The sequence below is a fragment of the Bos grunniens genome, chromosome 23 (genome assembly GCF_055505025.1).
Source record: "Bos grunniens cultivar Pamir isolate PY7600 chromosome 23, Bosgru_T2T1.0, whole genome shotgun sequence".
NCBI lineage: Eukaryota > Metazoa > Chordata > Mammalia > Artiodactyla > Bovidae > Bos > Bos grunniens.
This window is the reverse complement of record NC_141187.1, coordinates 17,549,854-17,569,517: the sequence shown is the minus strand read 5'-3', so window position 1 is coordinate 17,569,517 and position 19,664 is coordinate 17,549,854. Positions and strand designations below refer to the sequence as shown.

The following is a 19,664-nucleotide window of genomic DNA, read 5'->3' as shown; positions in this document are numbered from 1 at the left end:
ACTAACACAATTCATAATCTCCCAAAAGTTGAACAACTCAAACAGCCATCAACTGATGAATGGATTAATAAAATATGGTATATCCACATAATGGACTATCATTTGGCAGTAAAAAGGAATGAAGTATTGAGGATACATGCTACAATAAGGACAAACCTTGAATACTTATGCTAAGCGGAAAGAAACCAGTCACAAAAGACAACATATTACATAACCCCATTTATATTAAATGTCCAGAAGAGACTAATCTATGGAAACAAAGAAACAGGTCAGCAGTGGCCTAGAGTCTGGGAGGTTAGGAGGAGTGTACAGCTAATGGATACAAGACTTCTTTTGGGAAGGTGATGAAAATGTTCTAAAACTGATTGTGGTGATGGCTGTACAACTCTGCATATACTAAAAACCACTGAACTGAACTGTAAGATATGTGAATTACATTGCAATATATAAAACTGCTGAAAATTTTAAGGTAAAAAGTAATCAATATAGATATAATACTCTACACAAAACTTCTGTAAGGAATACATAGTTCTTTCAGACTTGGGGAGAAACAATATATCCACTTCGGAGAAGGCAATGGCACCCCACTCCAGTACTTTTGCCTGGAAAATCCCATGGACGGAAGAGCCTGGTAGGCTGCAGTCCATGGGGTCGATACAGTCGGATACGACTGAGCAACTATCACTTTCACTTTTCACTTTCATGCATTGGAGAAGGAAATGGCAACCCACTCCAGTGTTCTTGCCTGGGGAATCCCAGGGACAGGGAAGCCTGGTGGGCTGCCGTCTATGGGGTCGCACAGAGTCGGACACGACTGAAGCGACTTAGCAGCAGCAGCAGCAAATCATCCACTTAAAGATATAATCCAATCTGTGGAGCATAAGATGTAGATAGACTCAAGAAGTGTTGCTGCTGCTGCTGCTGCTAAGTCGCTTCAGTCCTGTTCGACTGTGTGCGACCCCACAGACGGCAGCCCACCTGGCTCCCCTGTCCCTGGGATTCTCCAGGCAAGAACACTGGAGTGGGTTGCCACTTCCTTCTCCAATGCGCAAAAGTGGAAAGTGAAAGTGATAGTCACTCAGTCGTGTCCGACTCTTAGCGACCCCATGGACTTCAGCCTACCAGGCTCCTCCATCCATGGGATTCTCCAGGCAAGAGTACTGGAGTGGGGTGCCATTGGGGAGTCATATATACTTGCACAACCGGGAGTTGGTGACGGAAAGGGAAGCCTGGTATGCTGCAGTCCACAGGGTCGCAGAGTCAGACACGACTGAGCAACTGAACTGAACTGAACATACTTGCAGAATCAACTCTACCAAAGGAAAGAGAAAACTAGAACACAGGGCCAGTCACTTTACTATCCTAAACTTGAAAGTACTGGAGTACTTTCATACTTCCGTGACGCATTCTAGTAAAGAATAGATGGGGTCACAAATGGTCCTTCCTCCTCATTCAAATAAGAAAAGCCAGTGTGTAAATACAGTGTGGGAAAGATGACACCAGTGCTTATTAAGTAATTTGAGACGGATGTGATCCCAACCAGTTACCAGTTACAGAGGTCTAAAGGCTGCAGTAACTGTTTATTACTTGTTTATTCTCTCTAAAGTTTATTTTAACCTGAGAAAACTTTATTCATTTTAATTTGTGACAAAGGCTGGGCTGGAGCCGAAGCTGGAAGAATACTAAGGCATTATGCTGTTTTAACCAAATACAGACAATCAATGCTTCACAAAGTACGGGCAAATTATACTGCTTGAAGAATCCTGTATTTTACTACTAGCCTGAATCTTTAAGAAATTTTGTTGGCCTTCAGACTAAATTTTTTTCCATCTTATTATTCAGAAATCCATTTAAAAGGAAACAGAGCAAAACTAAAATGTAGCTCAGACTCTGATCTTCACAAACTCCAAGTCCAGAGTACTAAACTTTGATTGCATTTCCCTTAATCTCCCCCACTACATCTGACTGAGAATTTCACTATGCAGGGACTAGGAGCACTGGTCTCTAGCATTGGTTTTATAACTGTTTACTCAGGAAATCTCAACAAATTTGAGAAGCTCTCACTAAATAACTTGCACTTTTATTTAAAATTTTATTTCATATTGGAGTCTAGTTGATTACCAATGTTGTGTTAGTTTCAGGGGTACAACAGCTTGCACTTTTAGAACTAGGAAAATAGAGTACATAGCCTGTACCACTGGGTCACGGGCAAAACTCGGTGGAGTAAAAAAGAAAACGTCAGGTAAATAACAGGACAGATATCAACATGGATACTGACAGGACGACGTGGATAGGGAACAGCTGTTATCATCATTTTACTATTTACTTCAAACACAGCTTTCTTTTTTTTTTCCCCAAATCTCTCGATAAATGAAAGGCAGATGGGGAAAATCCTTGGGTTGTTGCAATATTAAGCAGAAAGTAAATGAAAACTGAACTAAAGTTGGTTTAAAAACAAAGACGTATCGTTCAACAACGTGTTTCTTGAAACTTTTCACCTCTACTGACATTTACTTCCCCTATGATCTAGTGCCCTCATCAATTCGCCCAAAATAACTCCTTACTAACCAACAGCCCCATAGTGCCCTACTACAATTTTGTTCCTAACATTCAGATTGTTGACTTGTGCTCAAAGGTCACTTCCTCCCTATTAGTTTTTTTAAATCAGAAGCACGAAAGGTGGGGCCTAAGCTGTTTTGGTCCATTCATAATCATTCTGGGCAATCTGTTCTAATGGGTGTTCCCTGTCCTTCTGGAGGAAAGATACCATCGAGTTTTTTAAATTGTTTTATAACTCTGCTACTTATATGAGCATATTCATACTACGGGTTCAGCACAAGACTGGCTTTGAATGCTTTAAGTTTGGGGCATTAACTGCTCTCACCATGCTGTGGCCACATTATTAGCTTCCATTTACTGACAGCCGCTCTCTCAAAGTTATATAACGTTTGTTCTCCGTCCAACTACCCCCAACTCCTAGACGAATTATTGTTTTAATCTCCCAGTCTCAACGACCACTTTCTCACACTCCATAAATGTGTCAAGACACTAACTCTTCGCACGTTCACTAACGTCGACTGACCAAACCAGGGCAAAAAAGGAATGAAAAGGAGGGGTAAAGACGGAGAACAGTGTTGCTGGCATCTTTGGATGCCAAGGCCGGTGCCAGAAACAAAGTAAAGGCGGCAGGTTTCAAATGAGGAGGCAAGGCTCCGCTTATCTCCCTAAAAGGAATCAGGAAGACAAAGTATCCAAAAAACCAGGAAGCAGAGTTGGCACAGAGGGCAAAGGCCCTGTGCTGGGGGACTTACTGGGAGTGAGGGGGAAAGAAGGACTAACGGAAGAGCGAAAGGGAACGCGAGGGTGGCTGGTGCACCCAGCAGCGCTGCCGGCTCCTTGTGGATAAAGAGGGACGGAGAGGGGCAGGATCCGGGGCCTCCCCGGGCCATTACCTACACGGCGAGGCCCCGCGCGCCGGGTCGTCACCCCAAGTCAGGGCCCGCCACCCAGGGATTCCCAGGAGTCGGTTCCTCCCCCGGGGCGCGGCCTGCCACGGCCGGACATCCTAGCCCCGGTCCAGGCACTCACCCCCGCGGTCTCCTCAGCTGAACATTCCAGCAAACTCCGGTCGAGGGCCTGCACCTCAGGCTCCAGCTCCGACGCCATTTTCCCTCCTTCGCCTCCCCAGCGCTGACGCCGCTACTGCCGCCCCGAGGGCAGCGGCCTCGCCACGGCCCGGGGCGGTGAGGTGGGGTGCAAAGTCACCACCCTGCCTGGGGCGGTCGGTCTTGAGCAGGAGTTCAGGTGGCTGCGGGTGGAGAAGACGAAGAGGAGGGCGAGGTGAGCCGGGCAGAAGGGACAGCGTCTCCTGCGCTCCCTCCCGGGCTCTGCGCCCAAGAGTCAAGTCACCGCCTCGTCCCTGCCTCGGGGAAGGACACAGAAAACATCGGACCTGGCACTCTAGCCCGTTTCTACAGCGTCCGGCACCGTGAAAGGGGCAATAACACCCCAAAGAGGAAGCAGAGCACTCTGGGAGTTGTAGTCGTCCTCCGTAAGGCCAGGGAAAAGGTGGAACCCTTACAAGGAACCCATCCTCCCACCCAGGATGGCATTGTGGGAGTTGTAGTCCCTTCGTCTCCTAAGAGCTTGGAGAAATGGCAGATGAGCGGGCGGGGCTTTTCTGCACAGCTAGAATCGTGGGAAGAGACCACCTGGGAAGAGGCAGAAGCGCGAGATACTGTGTGGTACTGTAGCTTTATCCCTCAACACCGTTTGTTCATTTTTGTATCCCAGAGCTTAGAACGGTGCCTGGCACGTGGTAGAACTCAAATACTTTTCAAAGCCTGGAGTGGGTACGAACTCAAATACTTGTCAAACGAATAAACGTTCCTATAGTTACATTTCTATAGTGTTTATGGCCCTGTCATCCATCAACACTGGTAACGAAGGTGTACATCCCCCAGGATTTTGAAGGTTTTTAAAACATGTTAAACTGGTGTGAAAGGAAACATTTCAAGTGATTTAGTTATGACCAATTATTAAAATTTATTACAAATCTTGTTGCAAAGGAGGAGTCTACTGAGCCAATTCAAAGATTTACTCTTGATCGGGACGTTTTATAGAAATAGATAATCATTGTTAGGTTGGACACAAAAGGAAATTATGTTTCGGTAGAGGTGATTAGACTCTTGACTGACAGGTGGGTGGGTTTCTTAGAACAAGTCTTCAGTTCCTTTAGAGTTTGTCAGAAAATTGCTTAACACGTTGTATTAGGTATGAGCTTTATTCCCACAAAGAAATTGTGAATTACATTAGGCAAAAAAAGTTCTGATGGAATCCAGGTTTGGGAAATTTTTTTTTTGCTGGGTGTTAGTGTTGTTGACGAAACTATAATATTACCCAAGTTTTTTCTTTTAAAGAAATAAAAATTTAAAAAAAAAGAAATAAAAATTACTCATAATCCCACAGTCCAAATAAGCTTTGTTATCGCTTTAAAAAATGAAACTAATATATGTATAAGTTAGAACTTCAAACTTAATGGAAATATTTTTAAAGGGAAAAATGATAACTATGCCTCTTACCCAAAGTCCTTCTCCACAAAGAAAAGCATTTTTAATACTTTCTTATGATTCTATCCAGAAAAAAAAAAGTATGCATATATACATAAATACCTAGAATGAGAGATCTTGAAAGGGTCTTTTATATATACATATATGTTACTTTCTTCTTTGCTCAACCTCCTTGCCCTGATGGGCTCCCTAACCAGAGACAACCTGGAGGAAGCCTGGGAGTCTTATAACCCAGAGGCAAAGATAATGCCTTTTTAAGAGTCCTAATGTAGAGTTAAAGCCGTTAAAATGCATTTTAAAGAAACTTTATTATTTTTAATTTTTGGATTAATTTTAATATTCTTTTCCCCTAAATTCTTGAGTTGGATATTTCTATTAACCGTTCTTTTTCAAAATGTACATCTAAAGCTGTGGTTTTCAAACTTGAGTATATGCATCAGAATTACCTAGAGGTCTTGATAAAATACAGACTTCTGGATCCCACTTGCAGAATTTCTGATTCAATAGGTTTTGGATGGAGTCTGAAAATTGTATTTCCGTCAGGTTCCTGGGTCAATCTGTGGGCTTGGGGACTAACTTCAAGAATCACAGATTTATTAATGCAATGCATTTCCATTATATACTGCTTTAATTATGTTACACAAATTTTGATATATAATATTTTATCATTATTAGTATGATTTAAAATTTTCTAGTGTGTATGACCTTGTGATCTTTTTTCTTTTTCATATCCATGACTCATTTATTTTGTAACTGGAAGTTTATACATCTTAATCTCGCTCACTTTTTTCTTTCTTCCCTCCACCTGCTGCCCTCTGGCAACCACCTGCTTGTTCTCTGTACATATAGCACTGTTTCTGTTTTGTTATATTTGTTCATTTGTTTTGAATTTTAGATTCCACATATAAGTGAAATCATACAGTATTTGTTTTATTGTCTAATATATTTTTCTTAGCATAATACCTTCTAGGTCCACCCATATTGTCACAAATGGCAAGATTCCATTCTTTTTTGTGGCTGAGTAATATTCCATTGTGTGTATGTACCAAACCTTCTTTATCTATTCATCTATTGATGGGTCCCTAGGTTGCTTCCGAATCTTGGCTATTGTAAACAATACTGCAACAAACATAGGAGTGCATATATATTTTCTAATTAGTGTTTTTATCTTCTGCAGATAAATATGGAGAAGTGGAATTTCTGAATCATATAGTAGTTCTATTTTTGACTTTTTGGAGAATCTCTGTACTGTTTTCCACAGTGACTGCACCAATTTACATTCCCACCAAGAGTGCATGAGGGTTCCCTTTCTCCACATCCTGCTATTTACTGTCTTTTTGATAATAGCCATTCTGACAGGTGAAAGAGGATACTTGTGCTTTTGGTTTGCATTTCCCTGATGCAGATGTTCCCAACCTCTGGGATCTAACGCCTAATGATCTAAGGTGGAACTGAGGTAATAATAAAAAAAAAAATAAAGTGTACAAGAAACATAATGCTCTTGAATCATTCTGATACCATTCCCCACCCCTCCCTGCAGGTCTGTGGGAAAATTGTCTTCTATGAAATCGGTCCCTGGTGCCAAAAAGGTAGGAGACTGCTGTCCCAATGAATAGTCATGCTAAGCATCTTTTCATGTCCCTGTTAGCCATCTGTATGTCTTCTTTGGAAAAACGTCTGTGGAGATCCTCTGCTCATTTTTTTAATCAGGTTGTTTGCTTTTTTTACTTTTATCTTTTTATTTTTAAATTAAAAAAAAATTTTTTTTTTCTTTAGGTCTGCACCATGCAACATGTGGGGTTCTAGTTCCCCAGCCAGGGAATCTAACCTGTACCCTCTGCAGTGAAAGCATGCAGACTTAACCTCTGGACTGTGAGGAAAGTCCAGGTTGTTTGTTTTTTAAATATTGAGTTGTATAAGTTCTTATCATATTTTAGATATTAAACCCTTATCAGATATATCATTAGCAAATATTTTCTCCCATTTAGTAGGTGGTCTTTTCATTTTGTTGATAGTGTCCTTTGCTGATCAAAAGCTTTTTAGTTTAATGTAGCATAGCAACCCCCGGAGAAGGCAATGGCACCCCACTCCAGTACTCTTGCCTGGAAAATCTCATGGATGGTGGAGCCTGGTGGGCTTCAGTCCATGGGGTCACTAAGAGTCGGACACAGCTAAGTGACTTCACTTTCACTTTTCACTTTTATGCATTGGAGAAGGAAATGGCAACCCACTCCAGTGTTCTTGCCTGGAGAATCCCAGGGACGGGGGAGCCTGGTGGGCTGCCGTCTATGGGGTTGCACAGAGTCGGACACAACTGAAGCGACTTAGCAGCAGCAGCAGCATGGCAACCCACTCCAGAATTCTTGCCTGGAGAATCCCCATGGACACAGGAGTCTAGCAGGCTACAGTTCATGGGGTCACAAAGAGTCAGACACGACTGAGCAACTAAGCACAGTGCAGAGTCCAACTTGTTTACTTTTGCTTTTGTTTGTCTTGCCTAAGGGGACATAAGCAAAAAATATTACTGAGATCAGTGTCAAAGAGCTTACTGCCTATGTTTTCTTCCAGAAGTTTTATGGTTTCATATGGTTTCAACTGTTACATCTTTAATCCATTTTGAGTTTATTTTTGTACATGGTGTGAGAGGGTAGTCCAGTCTGATTCTTTCGTACATACCTGTCTAGTTTTTCCAACACCATGTATTTAAGAGGCTGTCTTTTCCTTATTGTATATTGTTGCCTCTTTTGTCACAGATTAACTGCCCATATAATGTGGGTTCATTTCTGGGCTGTCTGTTCTGTTCCATTGATCTATGTGTCAATTTTTGTGCCAGTACCATACTGGTTTGATAATTAAGTTTGAAATCGGGAAGCATGATAACTCCAGCTTTGTTCTTCTCTCTCAAGATTGTTTTGTCTATGTGTCTTTGGAAAAAACTTCTGTTTCCGTACAAATTTAGAATTATGTGTTCTAGTTTTGTGAAAAATGTCACTGGTATTTTAATAAGGATTGCACTGAATCTGTTGATTGGCTTGGGTATGGTATGGTCCTTTAACAAAATTAATTCTTTCAATCTGTGAACACAGTGTATCTTTCCATCTGTGTCATCTTTAATTTCTTTCACGTGTTTTACAGTTTTCTAAGTACAGATCTTTTACCTCCTTAGTTAGATTCATTCCTAGATAGTTTATTCTTTTTGTCAGGATTATAACTGGGATTGTTTCTTAATTTCTCTTCTGATAATTCACTGCTAGTATATAGAAATGCAACAGATTTCTATATATTAATTTTGTATCATGCAGCTTTTCTGAATTCATTGATTAGTTTTATTAGTTTTTTGGTGGCATCTTTAAGATTTTATATGTATCATGCCATCTGCAAACAGTGACGGTTTTAATTCTTCCTTTTTAGTTTGTCTTCCTCTTATTTCTTTTTCTTGTCTGATTGCTGTGGCTAGGACTTCTAATACTATGTTGAATAAAGATGGTGAAAGTAGGCATTCTTGTCTTGTTCCTAATCTTAGACAAAATTCCTTCAGCTTTTCACCATTGAGTATGATGTTAGCTAAGGGCTTGAACTATCTGGCCTTTGTTATGTTGAGGTATATTCTCTCTATACCCACTTTCTGGATAGTTTTTACCATAAATGGATGTTGAACTTTGACAAAGTTCTTCGGCAACTATTTAGATGATCATATGGTTTTTATTCTTCAATTGGTTAATGTGGTGTATCACATCGATTTGCAGGTGTTGAACCAGCCTTGTATCACTGGGATAAATCCCACTTGATCATGGTCCTTTTAATGTATTGTTTAATTTGGTTTGTTAATATTCTGTTGAGTATTTTTCCATCTCTGTTCAGTGATGTTGGCCTGTAATTTTCTTTTTTGTGTGATAGCTTTGTCTGCTTTTGGTATCAGGGGGATGCTGGCCTCATAGAATGAGTTCAGAAGCCCTTGCTGCTGCTGCTGCTGCTAAGTTGCTTTAGTCGTGTCCAACTCTGTGCGACCCCATAGATGGCAGCCTACCAGGCTCTCCTGTCCCTGGGATTCTCCAGGCAAGAACACTGGAGTGGGTTGCCATTTCCTTCTCCAATGCATGCTAGTGAAAAGTGAAAGTGAAGTAGCTCAGTTGTGTCCGACTCTTAGCAACCCCGTGGACTACAGCCCACCAGGCTCCTCTGTCCATGGGATTTTCCAGGCACTAGTACTGGAGTGGGGTGCCATTGCCTTCAGAAGCCCTTATTCCTCTAATTTTTTGGAATGGTTAGAGAAGGATACGTGCTAACTCTTCTATAAATTTTTATATAATTCACCTGTAAAGCCATCTAGTCCTAGATCTTTGTTTATTAGTAGTTTTTTAAAAGATTCTTATTTTATATTGGAGTGTAGTTGATTAACAATGTTTTGTTAGTTTCAGGTGTACAGTAGAGTATTTCACTTAAACATATACATGTATCTATTCTTTTTCAAGTTCTTTTTGTTGGGAGTTTGTTTTATTAGATTCAATTTCATTACTGTTCAGATTTTCTGTTTCTTCCTGTTTCAGTTTAGGACATTGTACATTTCTAGTAATTTGTCCATTTCTTCTAGGTTGTCCATTTTATTGGCATATAGTTTTTCATATAGTTTCTTTTTTTTTTTTATTCCTTTATTTCTCATGTGTTTCTTATGATCCTTTGTATTTCTATGGTGTTTTGGTTTAGCTTCTTTTTCATTTCTGATTTTATTCATTTGGTCCCTCTCCCTTTTTCTCTTGATGAGTCTAGCTAATTTTGGTTATCTTTTCAAAGAACCAACCTTTAGCTTCATTGATCTTTTCTGTTGGGCTTTTAAAGTCTCTATTTCATTTATTTCTGCTGTGGTCTTAATGATTTCCTTCCTTCTACTAACTCTGGGTTTGGTTTATTCTTCTTTATATAGTTCCTTTAGGTGTAAGGTTAGGTTGTTTATTCAATATTTTTCTTGTTGAGGTAAGCTTGTATCACTATAAACTTTCCTTTTAAAATTCCTTTTGCTGCATCACATAATTTTCTTGTAAGTTTTAAAAAATATTTATGTATTGGCTGCAATATTTCAATATTTGGCTGCATTGGGTCTTAGTTGCAGCATGTGAGATCTTTAGCTGTGGTATGTGGGATGTAGTTCCCTGACCAGGGATTGAATGTGGGTCCCCTGCGCTGGGAACATGGAGTGTTAGCCGCTAGACCACCAAGGAAGTCCCATCACGTAGGTTTTTGATTGTCATGTTTTCATTTTCATTTGTCTTTAGGTGCTTTTAAATTTCCTCTTTGATTTCTTCAGTGATCCATTGATTGTTAGCATATTGTTAGCCTCCAGATTTCTGTGTTTTTTGCAGTTTTTTTTTTCCTTATAGTTGATTTCTAGTCTTGTAGTGTTGTGGTGAGAAAAGATGCTTGATATGATTTCAGTTTTCTTAAATTTATTGAGGCTCATTTTTTGGTCTACCATGTGATTTATCCTGGAGAATATTTCATGTGCACGTGAAAAGAATGTGTATTCTGCAGCTTTTGGATGATTTGTTCTCTATTATCAGTGAAGTCTATTTGGTGTAATGTGTCATTTAAGGCTAGTGTTACCTTATGGATTTTCTGTCTGAATTATCTGTCCATTCATGTAAGTGGGGTGTTGAAGTCCCCTACTATTGTTATTGTCAGTTTCTCCCTTTATATCTATTAATATTTACTTCATGTATTTATGTGCTCCTTTGTTGGGTACATATGTATTTATAATTGTTGTATCTTTTTCTTGGATTGATCCCTTGATCACTATTTAATGTCCTTCTTTGTCTCTTATAAGTCTTTATTTTAAAGTCTACTTTGTCTGTTGTAAGTAATGCTACCCTAGCTTTCTTTTGATTTCCATTTGCATGGAATCACTTTTTCCATTGTTTCACTTTCAGTCTGTGTGCCTCTTTAGATCTGAAATGAGTCTCTGGTCAGCAGCATATAGATGGGTCTTATTTACATATCCATTCAGCCATTCTGTGTCTTTTGGTTGGAACATAGTCCATTTACATGTAAAGTAATTATTGATAGGTATGTACTAATTGTGGGGTTGTTCTGTAGTTTTGCTTTTTTTTTGGTTGTTCTTTTCTTCCTGTTTTGGTCTCTTCCCTTGTGATTTGATGACTATCTTTAGTGCTATGTTTGGATTCCTTTCTCTTTTTCATCTGTGTATGTATTATAAATTATTGGTTGGTGTTTACTGTGAGGTTTACATATAGAAATCTATATGTGATTATTTTAAGTTGCTGATCTATAAAGTTCAAATGCATTTTTAAGAATTCTGCTAATTGGGACTTCCCTGGCAGTCTGGTGGTTAAAACTCTGTGCTTCCAATGCAAGGGGCACAGGTTCAATCCCTGGTCAAGGAACTAAGATCCCACATGCCATGTAGCCAATAAATACATACTTAAAAAAAAAAAAAAAAGAATCCTGCTAATTATACTCTTCCCTACTATGTTTACTGTTTTGACATCATATTTTATATTTTTTTGTTTTCTGTGCCCTTTTATTACTTAGTATGGATATAGATGATTTTACTACTTTTATCTTTTAACCTTCTACTAGCTTAATACATGGTTGATTTTGTATCTTTGCTGTATGTTTGCCTTTACTAATGAAATTTCTCCTTTTGTAATTTTCATATTTCTAGTTGTAGCCTTTCCTTTTTCACTTTGAGAAGTCCCTTTAACATTTCTTATAAAGCTGGTTTGGTGGTGTAGAACTCTTAGCTTTTGTTTGTCTGTAAAACTTTTGATCTCTCCATCTAATCCAAATGAACCTTGCTGCATAGAATGTTACTGGTTGTAGGTCTTTCCTCTTTAATCACTTAAAATATATCATGTCACTCTCTTTTGGCCTTCAGAGTTTCTGCTGAAAAGTCAGCTGATAGCCTTTGGGAGTCTCTGTGACTCCTGAACCTGGATGTCTTTTTTCATTCCCAGGTTAGGTAAGTTTTCAGGTATTATGTCTTCAAATATCCTTTCTGTCCTTTTTTCTGTTTTCATTTTGGAACCCTTATAATATGAATGTTAGTATCCTTGATGCTGTCCCAGAGGTCTCTTAAACTGTCCTCATTTCTTTGTATTCTTTTTGTATTGAGGTTCTCCTATATTAGGTGCATATATATTATAATTGTTATATCTTCTTCTTGGATTGATCCTTTGGTCATTATGCAGTGTCCATCATTGTCTCTTGTAATGGTATTTATTTTAAAGTCTATTTTATCTGATATAAGTATTGCTACTCCTGCTTTCTTTTGATTTCCATTTGCATAGAATATCTTTTTCCAGCCCCTCACTTTGAGTTTGTATGTGTCACTGGGTCTGAAGTGAGTCTCTTGTAGACAGCATATATAGGGGTCTTGTTTTTGTATCCATTCAGCCAATCTGTGTCTTTTGGCTTGAGTATTTAGTCCATTTACATTTAAGGTAATTATTGATATATATGATCCTGTTACCATTTACTTTATTGATTTGGGTTTGTTTTTGTAGGCTTTTTCTTTCTCTAGTGTTTCCTGTCTAGAAAAGTTCCTTCAGCATTTGTTATAAAGCTAGTTTGGCAGTGCTGAATTGTCTTAACTTTTGTTTGTCTGTAATGCTTTTGATTTCTCCTTTGAATCTGAATGAGATATTTGATGGATAAAGTAATCTTGGTTGTGGGTTTTTTTTTCCTTTCGTCGCTTTAAATTTATTCTGCCACTCCCTTCTGACCTGCAGAGTTTCTGTTGGAAGATTGGCTGTTAGCCTTTTGGGGATTCCCTTGTATGTTATTTGTTGTTTTTCCTTTGCTGCTTTTCATATTTGTTCTATGTGTTTAACTTTTGTTAGTTTGATTAATATGTGTCTTGGCATGTTTCTCCTTGGGTGTATCCTGTATGGCACTCTCTGAGCTTCCTGAACTTGGGTGGCTACTTCCTTTTCCATGTTAGGGAGGTTTTCGACTATACATCTTCTCAAATATTTTTCTCATACCCTTTCTTGTTCTCTTCTTCTTCTGGGACCCTTATAATTTGAATGTTAGCATGCTTGATGCTGTCCCAGAGGTCTCTTAAACTGTCTTCATTTCTTTGTATTCCTTTTGTTGTTGTGATTTCTTCTATTCCGTCATCCAGCTCACCAATCTGTTCTTGTGTATCATCTAATCTACTAAAAATTGCCTTCTAGTGTATTTTTCATTTCAGTTATGGTATTCTTTATATCTGGTTCTTCTTTATATTTTTCTAATTTTTTGTTGATAATGTCTAACTTCTCACTCTGTTCATCTAATTTTCCTCCTGAGTTATTTGAACGTCTTTATGATCATTACCTTATACTCTTTATTGAGTAGGTTGTTTATCTCCACTTAGTTCTTCTGGGTTTTATCTTGTTCTTAGTTTGGAACATATTCCTCTATTATCTCATTTTGCCTACTTTGCTGTTTTTATTTCTATGTATTTGGTAAGTATTTACATTTCCTGACCTTGGAGAAGTGGCCTTTTGTAGGAGGCATCCTATGCATCCCAGCAGTATGCTTTCCCCCTGGCCACTAGAGCTTTATGCCTTAGGAGTACCCCCTATGTGGGCTGCAGGGGCCCTTCTGTTGTGTGAGACTGATCGCTGTGGGTGGTCTGATAGGTGTGGCTGTCCTCTTGCCCAGTTGGTTGCCAAACTGCACTGTGTGGAGGCTGCCAGCCACTAGAGGGTGGGGCTGGGTCATGAGGCAGCTGGCTGTGGAAGCCCATGGCTTTCCAGGCCTAGTACTGGCACACTGGTGAGAGGTTATGGGGCAGAGGGTCCTGGATCTTGTATTAGCCTGCGGATTGGTGGGGCTGGGGCCCAGGGGCATCCCAGGGCTGGAATCAGCCTGCTGGCGGGTAGACTTGTGTTCCCCATTCCCAGCTAGCTGCTCAGCTAGATGTCTCAGCACTAATGCCACGGGGGCCATGTTCCAGTTCTAATAGGTTAGAGGGAGGATTCCAAAATGGCCCTCACCAGCACCAGGGTCCTCATAGAATGAGCACCCCAAAAGAGCTGCCACCAGTGTCTGTGTCCCCAGGGTGAGCTCCAGTTGCTTCCTGCCTCTCTAGGACATTCTCCAAGATCAACAGGTGGATCTGACCCAGGCTTCTTTCAAATTACTGCTTCTGCTCTGGGGCCCAGAGCATGTGAAATTTTGTGTACACCCTTTAGGAGTGGAGTTTCTATTTCCCACAGACCTCTAGTTCTCCTGAAAGTAAGCCCTGCTTGCCTTCAAAGCAGAGTGTTCTAGGAGCTCATCTTCCTGGTGCAGGACCACTGCGGGAGCAATGTAGGTCTTGGAACTCTTGCTTTTTGGGGAAAACCTCTACAGTGTTGTTATCGTCCCATTTGTGGGTCACCCACTCAGGGGATGGGTGTTGACTATATAACACCCCTTCTACCTGTCTTCTTGTGGTTCTTTCTTTACATCTTTAGTTATAGAAGATTTTTTCCATTAGTCTTCTGGCCTTTTTCATCAATAGTTGCTTTTTTTCCCCCAAATTTCGGTGTGCCCATGGGAGGAGGTAAACTTAGATTTTTCCTCCTCTGCCATCTCGGCCACTTCTGGCATTGTTATCCTTTGTTACTGGTTTCTCATTGTACTGTATTGTGGGCAGAGAAAATGGTTTATATGATATAGATCTTTGGTATTTGATGACATTTGCCTTGTGGACTAGGGTATATGATCAAGGAATCACTCCAAAGCCATTATTTCTTCAAATATTACCTTTCTTGCATTCTCTCTATTTCTTCTTTGTGGAACTTCTGTTTGACTTCCTTTTGTATTTTCCAGGACTTTCGATCTCTTTTTCATTTTCCCATATTTTTAACTTTGTTCCATTCTGGTTATATATCTTCTAGCATACAAATTCTCTCTTCATCTGTGACTAATCTGATATTAACTATCTATTTAGTTTTTATTTTCAATGACTTCATTTCTCATTTCTAGAAATTACATTTAATTCACTTTCAGAAAGTCCTGTTCTTTTATAATGCCTTATTTACTTATGGTACTAAATCTTTCTTTGATATCTTTCATACTTATGAAAATGCTTATTCAGTAGTGTTCTGTAGCTGTTGTACTTATAAAGGACTTGGGAGCTGAATCTTAGCTTGTGTGTCTGTGCAGATCCTCGTTTAAGTGATTGCTCCTTTGTGCTTTGTGATTATCAAATTTGAGATGATTTCCACTTAGCATTGGCTATGGGAATCTCAGCAGGCCTGTATTTAGAGCATGACCTTCAAAACAGTTTTCCATTTGCTTCTACAAGGCCAGATTTTCTAGGAACATCATATACTCAGAGCCAGGCACACTAGGATCAATTTTTATGTCAGTCTCTTGGCTTGGGGATTCCCTAATAGTATTAATTGAATTGTGTGACATTGTCCCTGTTTATAAATTCTTAAGGGAGAGTTCTTTTCCCTACTCAGAGTCTAGTCTAAAAGCTTCTTTGTTATTTTCCTCTGCCAGTCGACGAGTTTTTTCTTAATCTATCCTTTCACTGATATTCCATTCCTTTGAAAGCTCTGGCTTTATGTGGGAATCTCAGTTTCAATTTATGTTCCTTGACCCAGAGTCTTATCTTCTGTTCCCAGTTGGTCATTAAACACTAAGCTCCAATTTTCAGTTACACATGGCATATTGAATACCTCATGACAGTAAAGGGGGGTGGGGAGAAAGATAGGGTAGGTATGGAGATGATAGCACCAAACTTTTGGAAGGTGGAAAGCAAATGGATGAGAAGTAACTGACTTTGCTGTCAGTGAATGCTGAAACCTGGGCTTCCCTGGTAGCTCAGCTGGTAAAGAATCCGCCTGCAATACAGGAGATCCCAGTTTGATTCCTGGGTTGGGAAGATCTGCTGGAGAAGGGATTGGCTACCCACTCCAGTAGTCTGGCCTGGAGAATTCCATGGACTGTATAGTCCATGGGGTCGCAAAGAGTTGAACACTTCTGAGTGACTTTCACTTTCAAGCCAGTAGTAAAGCAGTACAGACTCATGCTAATTCATATCCAGAGCTCTGAAAGTTTTAGAAAAATAAAGCACCATGCTACTGTGAAGGTGAGTGAAAATGATAACAAGAAGTTAGATCACCTCATCTCCCACCCTGGGAGAAGACTAAAGGTTTATCTTCTAGAGAGGCTGCACTTGAGGGCCTTTGGACTGAGGGACTTAAGGCAGAACTAAGAACAGGGACACTGTAATGAATACTAGGGCCCTAATTCAAAGTTGATACACTGAATAGGTTCACCCCAAATGCATTTCACCCCCTTGGCTCTAAGCATACCAGTGTCTGGCTTATATGTCTCAGGCAGAAGTTTGAGAGAGTCTTCTCTAGAGAGACAAAATAGCGTAAAAGAAAATCTGTCAGAGGCATGAAACTCTAAATTAGACTGTTTGGGCTGCCATACCAGAATACTGCAGACTGGGTGACTTAAAGCTAACTTTATCAAAGTTCGGAGTGCCGAAGTCTAAGATCAAAGAACTAGCTGTGTTGGTTTCTGGTGGGGGCTCTCTTCTTGGCTTGCAGATGGCTACCCTCTCATTGCATCCTCCCACAGCCTTTCCTCTGTGTGTGTGGAGAAAAAGAGGTCTCTGATGTCTCTTCCCAGTGGGAGGGTAGCTGTTACATAGGTTGGTTAGCGAAACATAGCTGGGAAGGGAGAATTGTGCCGAGCCCTGAGTGAAAAGAAAGAGGGAGTCAGGAGAGCATTGTAAACAAAGGAAACAGCAATGAGAAGGCCCTGAGGCTAAAACAGACGTGGAATGAATCAAGAACATTAAGAAAGCTGTGGCTTTGTGGCAAAAAGTTTTCAGATAAACTAATAAATACTAGGCTTCCCAAGTGGCGCTAGTGGTAAAGAATCTGCCTCCAGTGCAGGTAGACATAAGAGACCCAGGTTCGATCCCTGGGTCAGGAAGTTCCTCTGAAGAAGGAAATAGCAATCCACTCCAGTATTCTTGCCTGGAGAATTCCACAAACAGAGGAGCCTGGCGGGCTGCAGTCCATAGGGTCACACAGAGTCAGACATAACTAGAACGACTTAGCACGCACATATGCTCACTAGTAATAGAACCATTCTATTTTTCCTATTCTTTACTAAAACCTTTTCAAGATAGATGCTACTATTTTTAGTTAAGATATGATGAAACTGAGCTTCATGAAGATAAAGTAACTTGCCCAAAGTCACTGTGGTAGGTTGAATCAGTTTTATGGCCCTTATTTTATGTATAAATAAATGTTTATTTGGGTGTGCCAGGTCTTAGTGGTGGCATGTGGGATCTTCCATCTTAGTTGCAGCATGCAAACTCTTAGTTGTATCCTGTGGGATCTAGTTCCTTGCCCAGGGATTTAACCCAGGCCCCCTGCACTGGGAACTTGGAGTCTTAGATTCTGAACTATCAGAGGAGTCCTTCCCTTACCATCTATAACAAGACTCAGGAATACTTTTATTTTCTTTGACAGGTGCAATATATTCTTTAAGGGATGTAAATTATTGTACTTGGTCATTATGGGAGGCCAAATGAAAGAAGGTAAAATAGTGTCTTTCTGGTTCTACACAGGCATTAGAAAACCAGTAACACCAAGGCCAAGGAGGACAAGGGCATAAGGCTGCCCCAGACATGGGTTCTGTTATATCAGCCTCTCAGAAACCACCATTCACAAGTTCAATTACTGCGGCAAACTCTGTGGGTCGGCTTTCCCAGACAGTGTCATCTCCAGATACGCTTTCATGCCCTCTAAAGTGTGGTCAGCTAAACACCACATTGTCTACACTCCTTTGCAACTAGAGTCCTGGAAACAAATTAGATTCCATCAATTGTATGTGCTCAGGTGAGAGTTAGAAGTTGCAAGTGCGCTGGAGACTATCTTGTTCCTGGCCGTTACTGACATCAAGCTTGGTCCTGGAGATGTGTATCTATTGGCTTTGTTTCTCTGCAGAACCCTGACTGATACGATTACTATTAGCAAATATCCATTTGCCTTGTTGTTGGGTTCATTTAATTAATTCTGTGTTTTTCCATCTTGTATTAAAGCTTTTTAATTAAAATTTTATTTTCTAATAGATAATATTGCCACTTGAACCTAGCCATTAAGTTCCCTCTCCTGGAGACAACTACTGTTTCCATTTCTCATGTGTCCTGCTAGAGAGTTTCTGTATATTGCCGGTGTATTTTTGTTTTCATGCCAGTGGTAGCATATATGCATATTTTCTGCATTTCACTTTTTCATTTAGGAGATTCCTTCATAGGCTATGTAGTATTCCAGTGACTATATGTTTCATTTACTTAACAATCCCTTATTAATGATGTTTAAATCATTTCTAGTCTTTTGTTCTTACAGACCATACGGCAATAAATGACCTTGTAAAAATGTTATTATGTACATGTAAGTGTGTCTGTGGGACAGATAAAGTCTTTAGAGTTAGAATCCCTAGACTACAGGGGATGAGAGTTTTTAATTTTTGTCAAAATTATACATGTGCAAATGTCAAAAATTTTACAGTTCTACAGAGTTCGTTTAAAAACAATGAAAAAAAGCAGAGCAGTCCCTAGTCCCTTTCCCCCTATTTCTGTCTTCTCAGAGGAGTCAATCACTTTGAATTATTTTAGTTGCTGCCATATTTCAAAATAACTTCCTTGTATTACTTCTTGATTTTTTTCCATTTTAGGCATCATCTATGCACTTCCTGTTAGGAAAGAAGATTTCACGCTTTCATCCCCTGCCCCCACCTTCATATTCCTCTACTCTCCTAATGTAGTTATATTTGTCGTTTAGATAGACAAACTTTCAGAGTTTACATTATTAGGCTGATAGAAGTTTTTTTATTGCTGAGCCAACCAGTAAATTGTGATGACTTTTCTTTTCCTGAACAACTTTTTGTTTTCCATGGAGTTAATAATTGTCTTATTTTTCATTTTCATCATTTTCTGTGAGCACACCAAGATGTTCAAGCTACAGTTCTCTACCAATTGTCTAAGTCTCTCATTATACTGAGACACATCCAGTTACCTTTAAATTATATCTTGTAGAAATCTCTACTGGAGTGTTCCGACCTCCTCCAAAGTGGTAATGGCATGGGACTTCCCTGGTGGTCCAGTGGTTAAGGCTCTGCCTTCCAATGCAGAGGGGTGGGGCGGGGGGCAGGTGTGACACCTGGTCAGAGAGCTAAGATCCCATATGCCTTGTGGCCAAAAAAAAAAAAAAAGAGAAACCCTGAATGGACTGGCTGTCCTGTTAGCCTAGAGCCAGCATGACACTATGAAGCTTAAGCTTCAAGAACCTTCATTTGCCTTAGCAACGTATCCACATGATACACAAGTTTTGTATAATTTGAAAAGCGAGACATTTTAACTGTGTTTGGTTAAATACACTGTCTCTTTCCTATTCCTCTTTCCTTCTGTCACATTTGCTCTCACATTACAGTTTTGGGATCCAAGCAAGGGGAATTAGGTTGGAGATCCATTCAGCTTGTATTTAGTTGGATTATTTATGTAGTTTGTAGTCACATCTGTATAAAGTTCAGTTATTGTCATTCATCCTAGTAGGAATTGCTATAGGAATATTT

The 19,664-nt window shown here is 39.8% G+C and overlaps 2 protein-coding genes across 11 annotated transcripts in view; one reads left to right on the top strand and one right to left on the bottom strand.

Moving 5' to 3' along the window:
- Positions 1–3,985, bottom strand: part of UBR2 (ubiquitin protein ligase E3 component n-recognin 2) — a 107,954-nt gene extending 103,969 nt beyond the window's left edge. For 7 of the 9 annotated variants that reach the window (XR_015153196.1, XM_086371646.1, XM_086371651.1 and 4 more), the window contains exon 1: positions 3,589–3,985. Coding sequence is in view for 6 of the 9 variants with exons in the window: in XM_086371646.1 (XP_086227772.1) it covers positions 3,589–3,666 (78 nt within the window). In the remaining 3 variants the exon portion in view is untranslated. The remainder of the gene's footprint in view (positions 1–3,588) is intronic. The other 2 variants (XM_086371649.1, XM_086371647.1) reach the window with 1 other exon arrangement.
- Positions 3,986–4,113: 128 nt separating this feature from the next.
- The window catches only part of TRERF1 (transcriptional regulating factor 1), a 318,184-nt gene continuing 302,633 nt past the window's right edge, over positions 4,114–19,664 (top strand). Inside the window, exons 1-2 of one of the 2 annotated variants that reach the window (XM_086371662.1) lie at positions 4,116–4,244; positions 6,610–6,658. The gene's annotated coding sequence lies outside the window, so the exon portion shown is untranslated. Of the gene's footprint in view, positions 4,245–6,609; positions 6,659–19,664 lie in introns of both variants that reach the window. The other variant, XM_086371663.1, reaches the window with a different exon arrangement.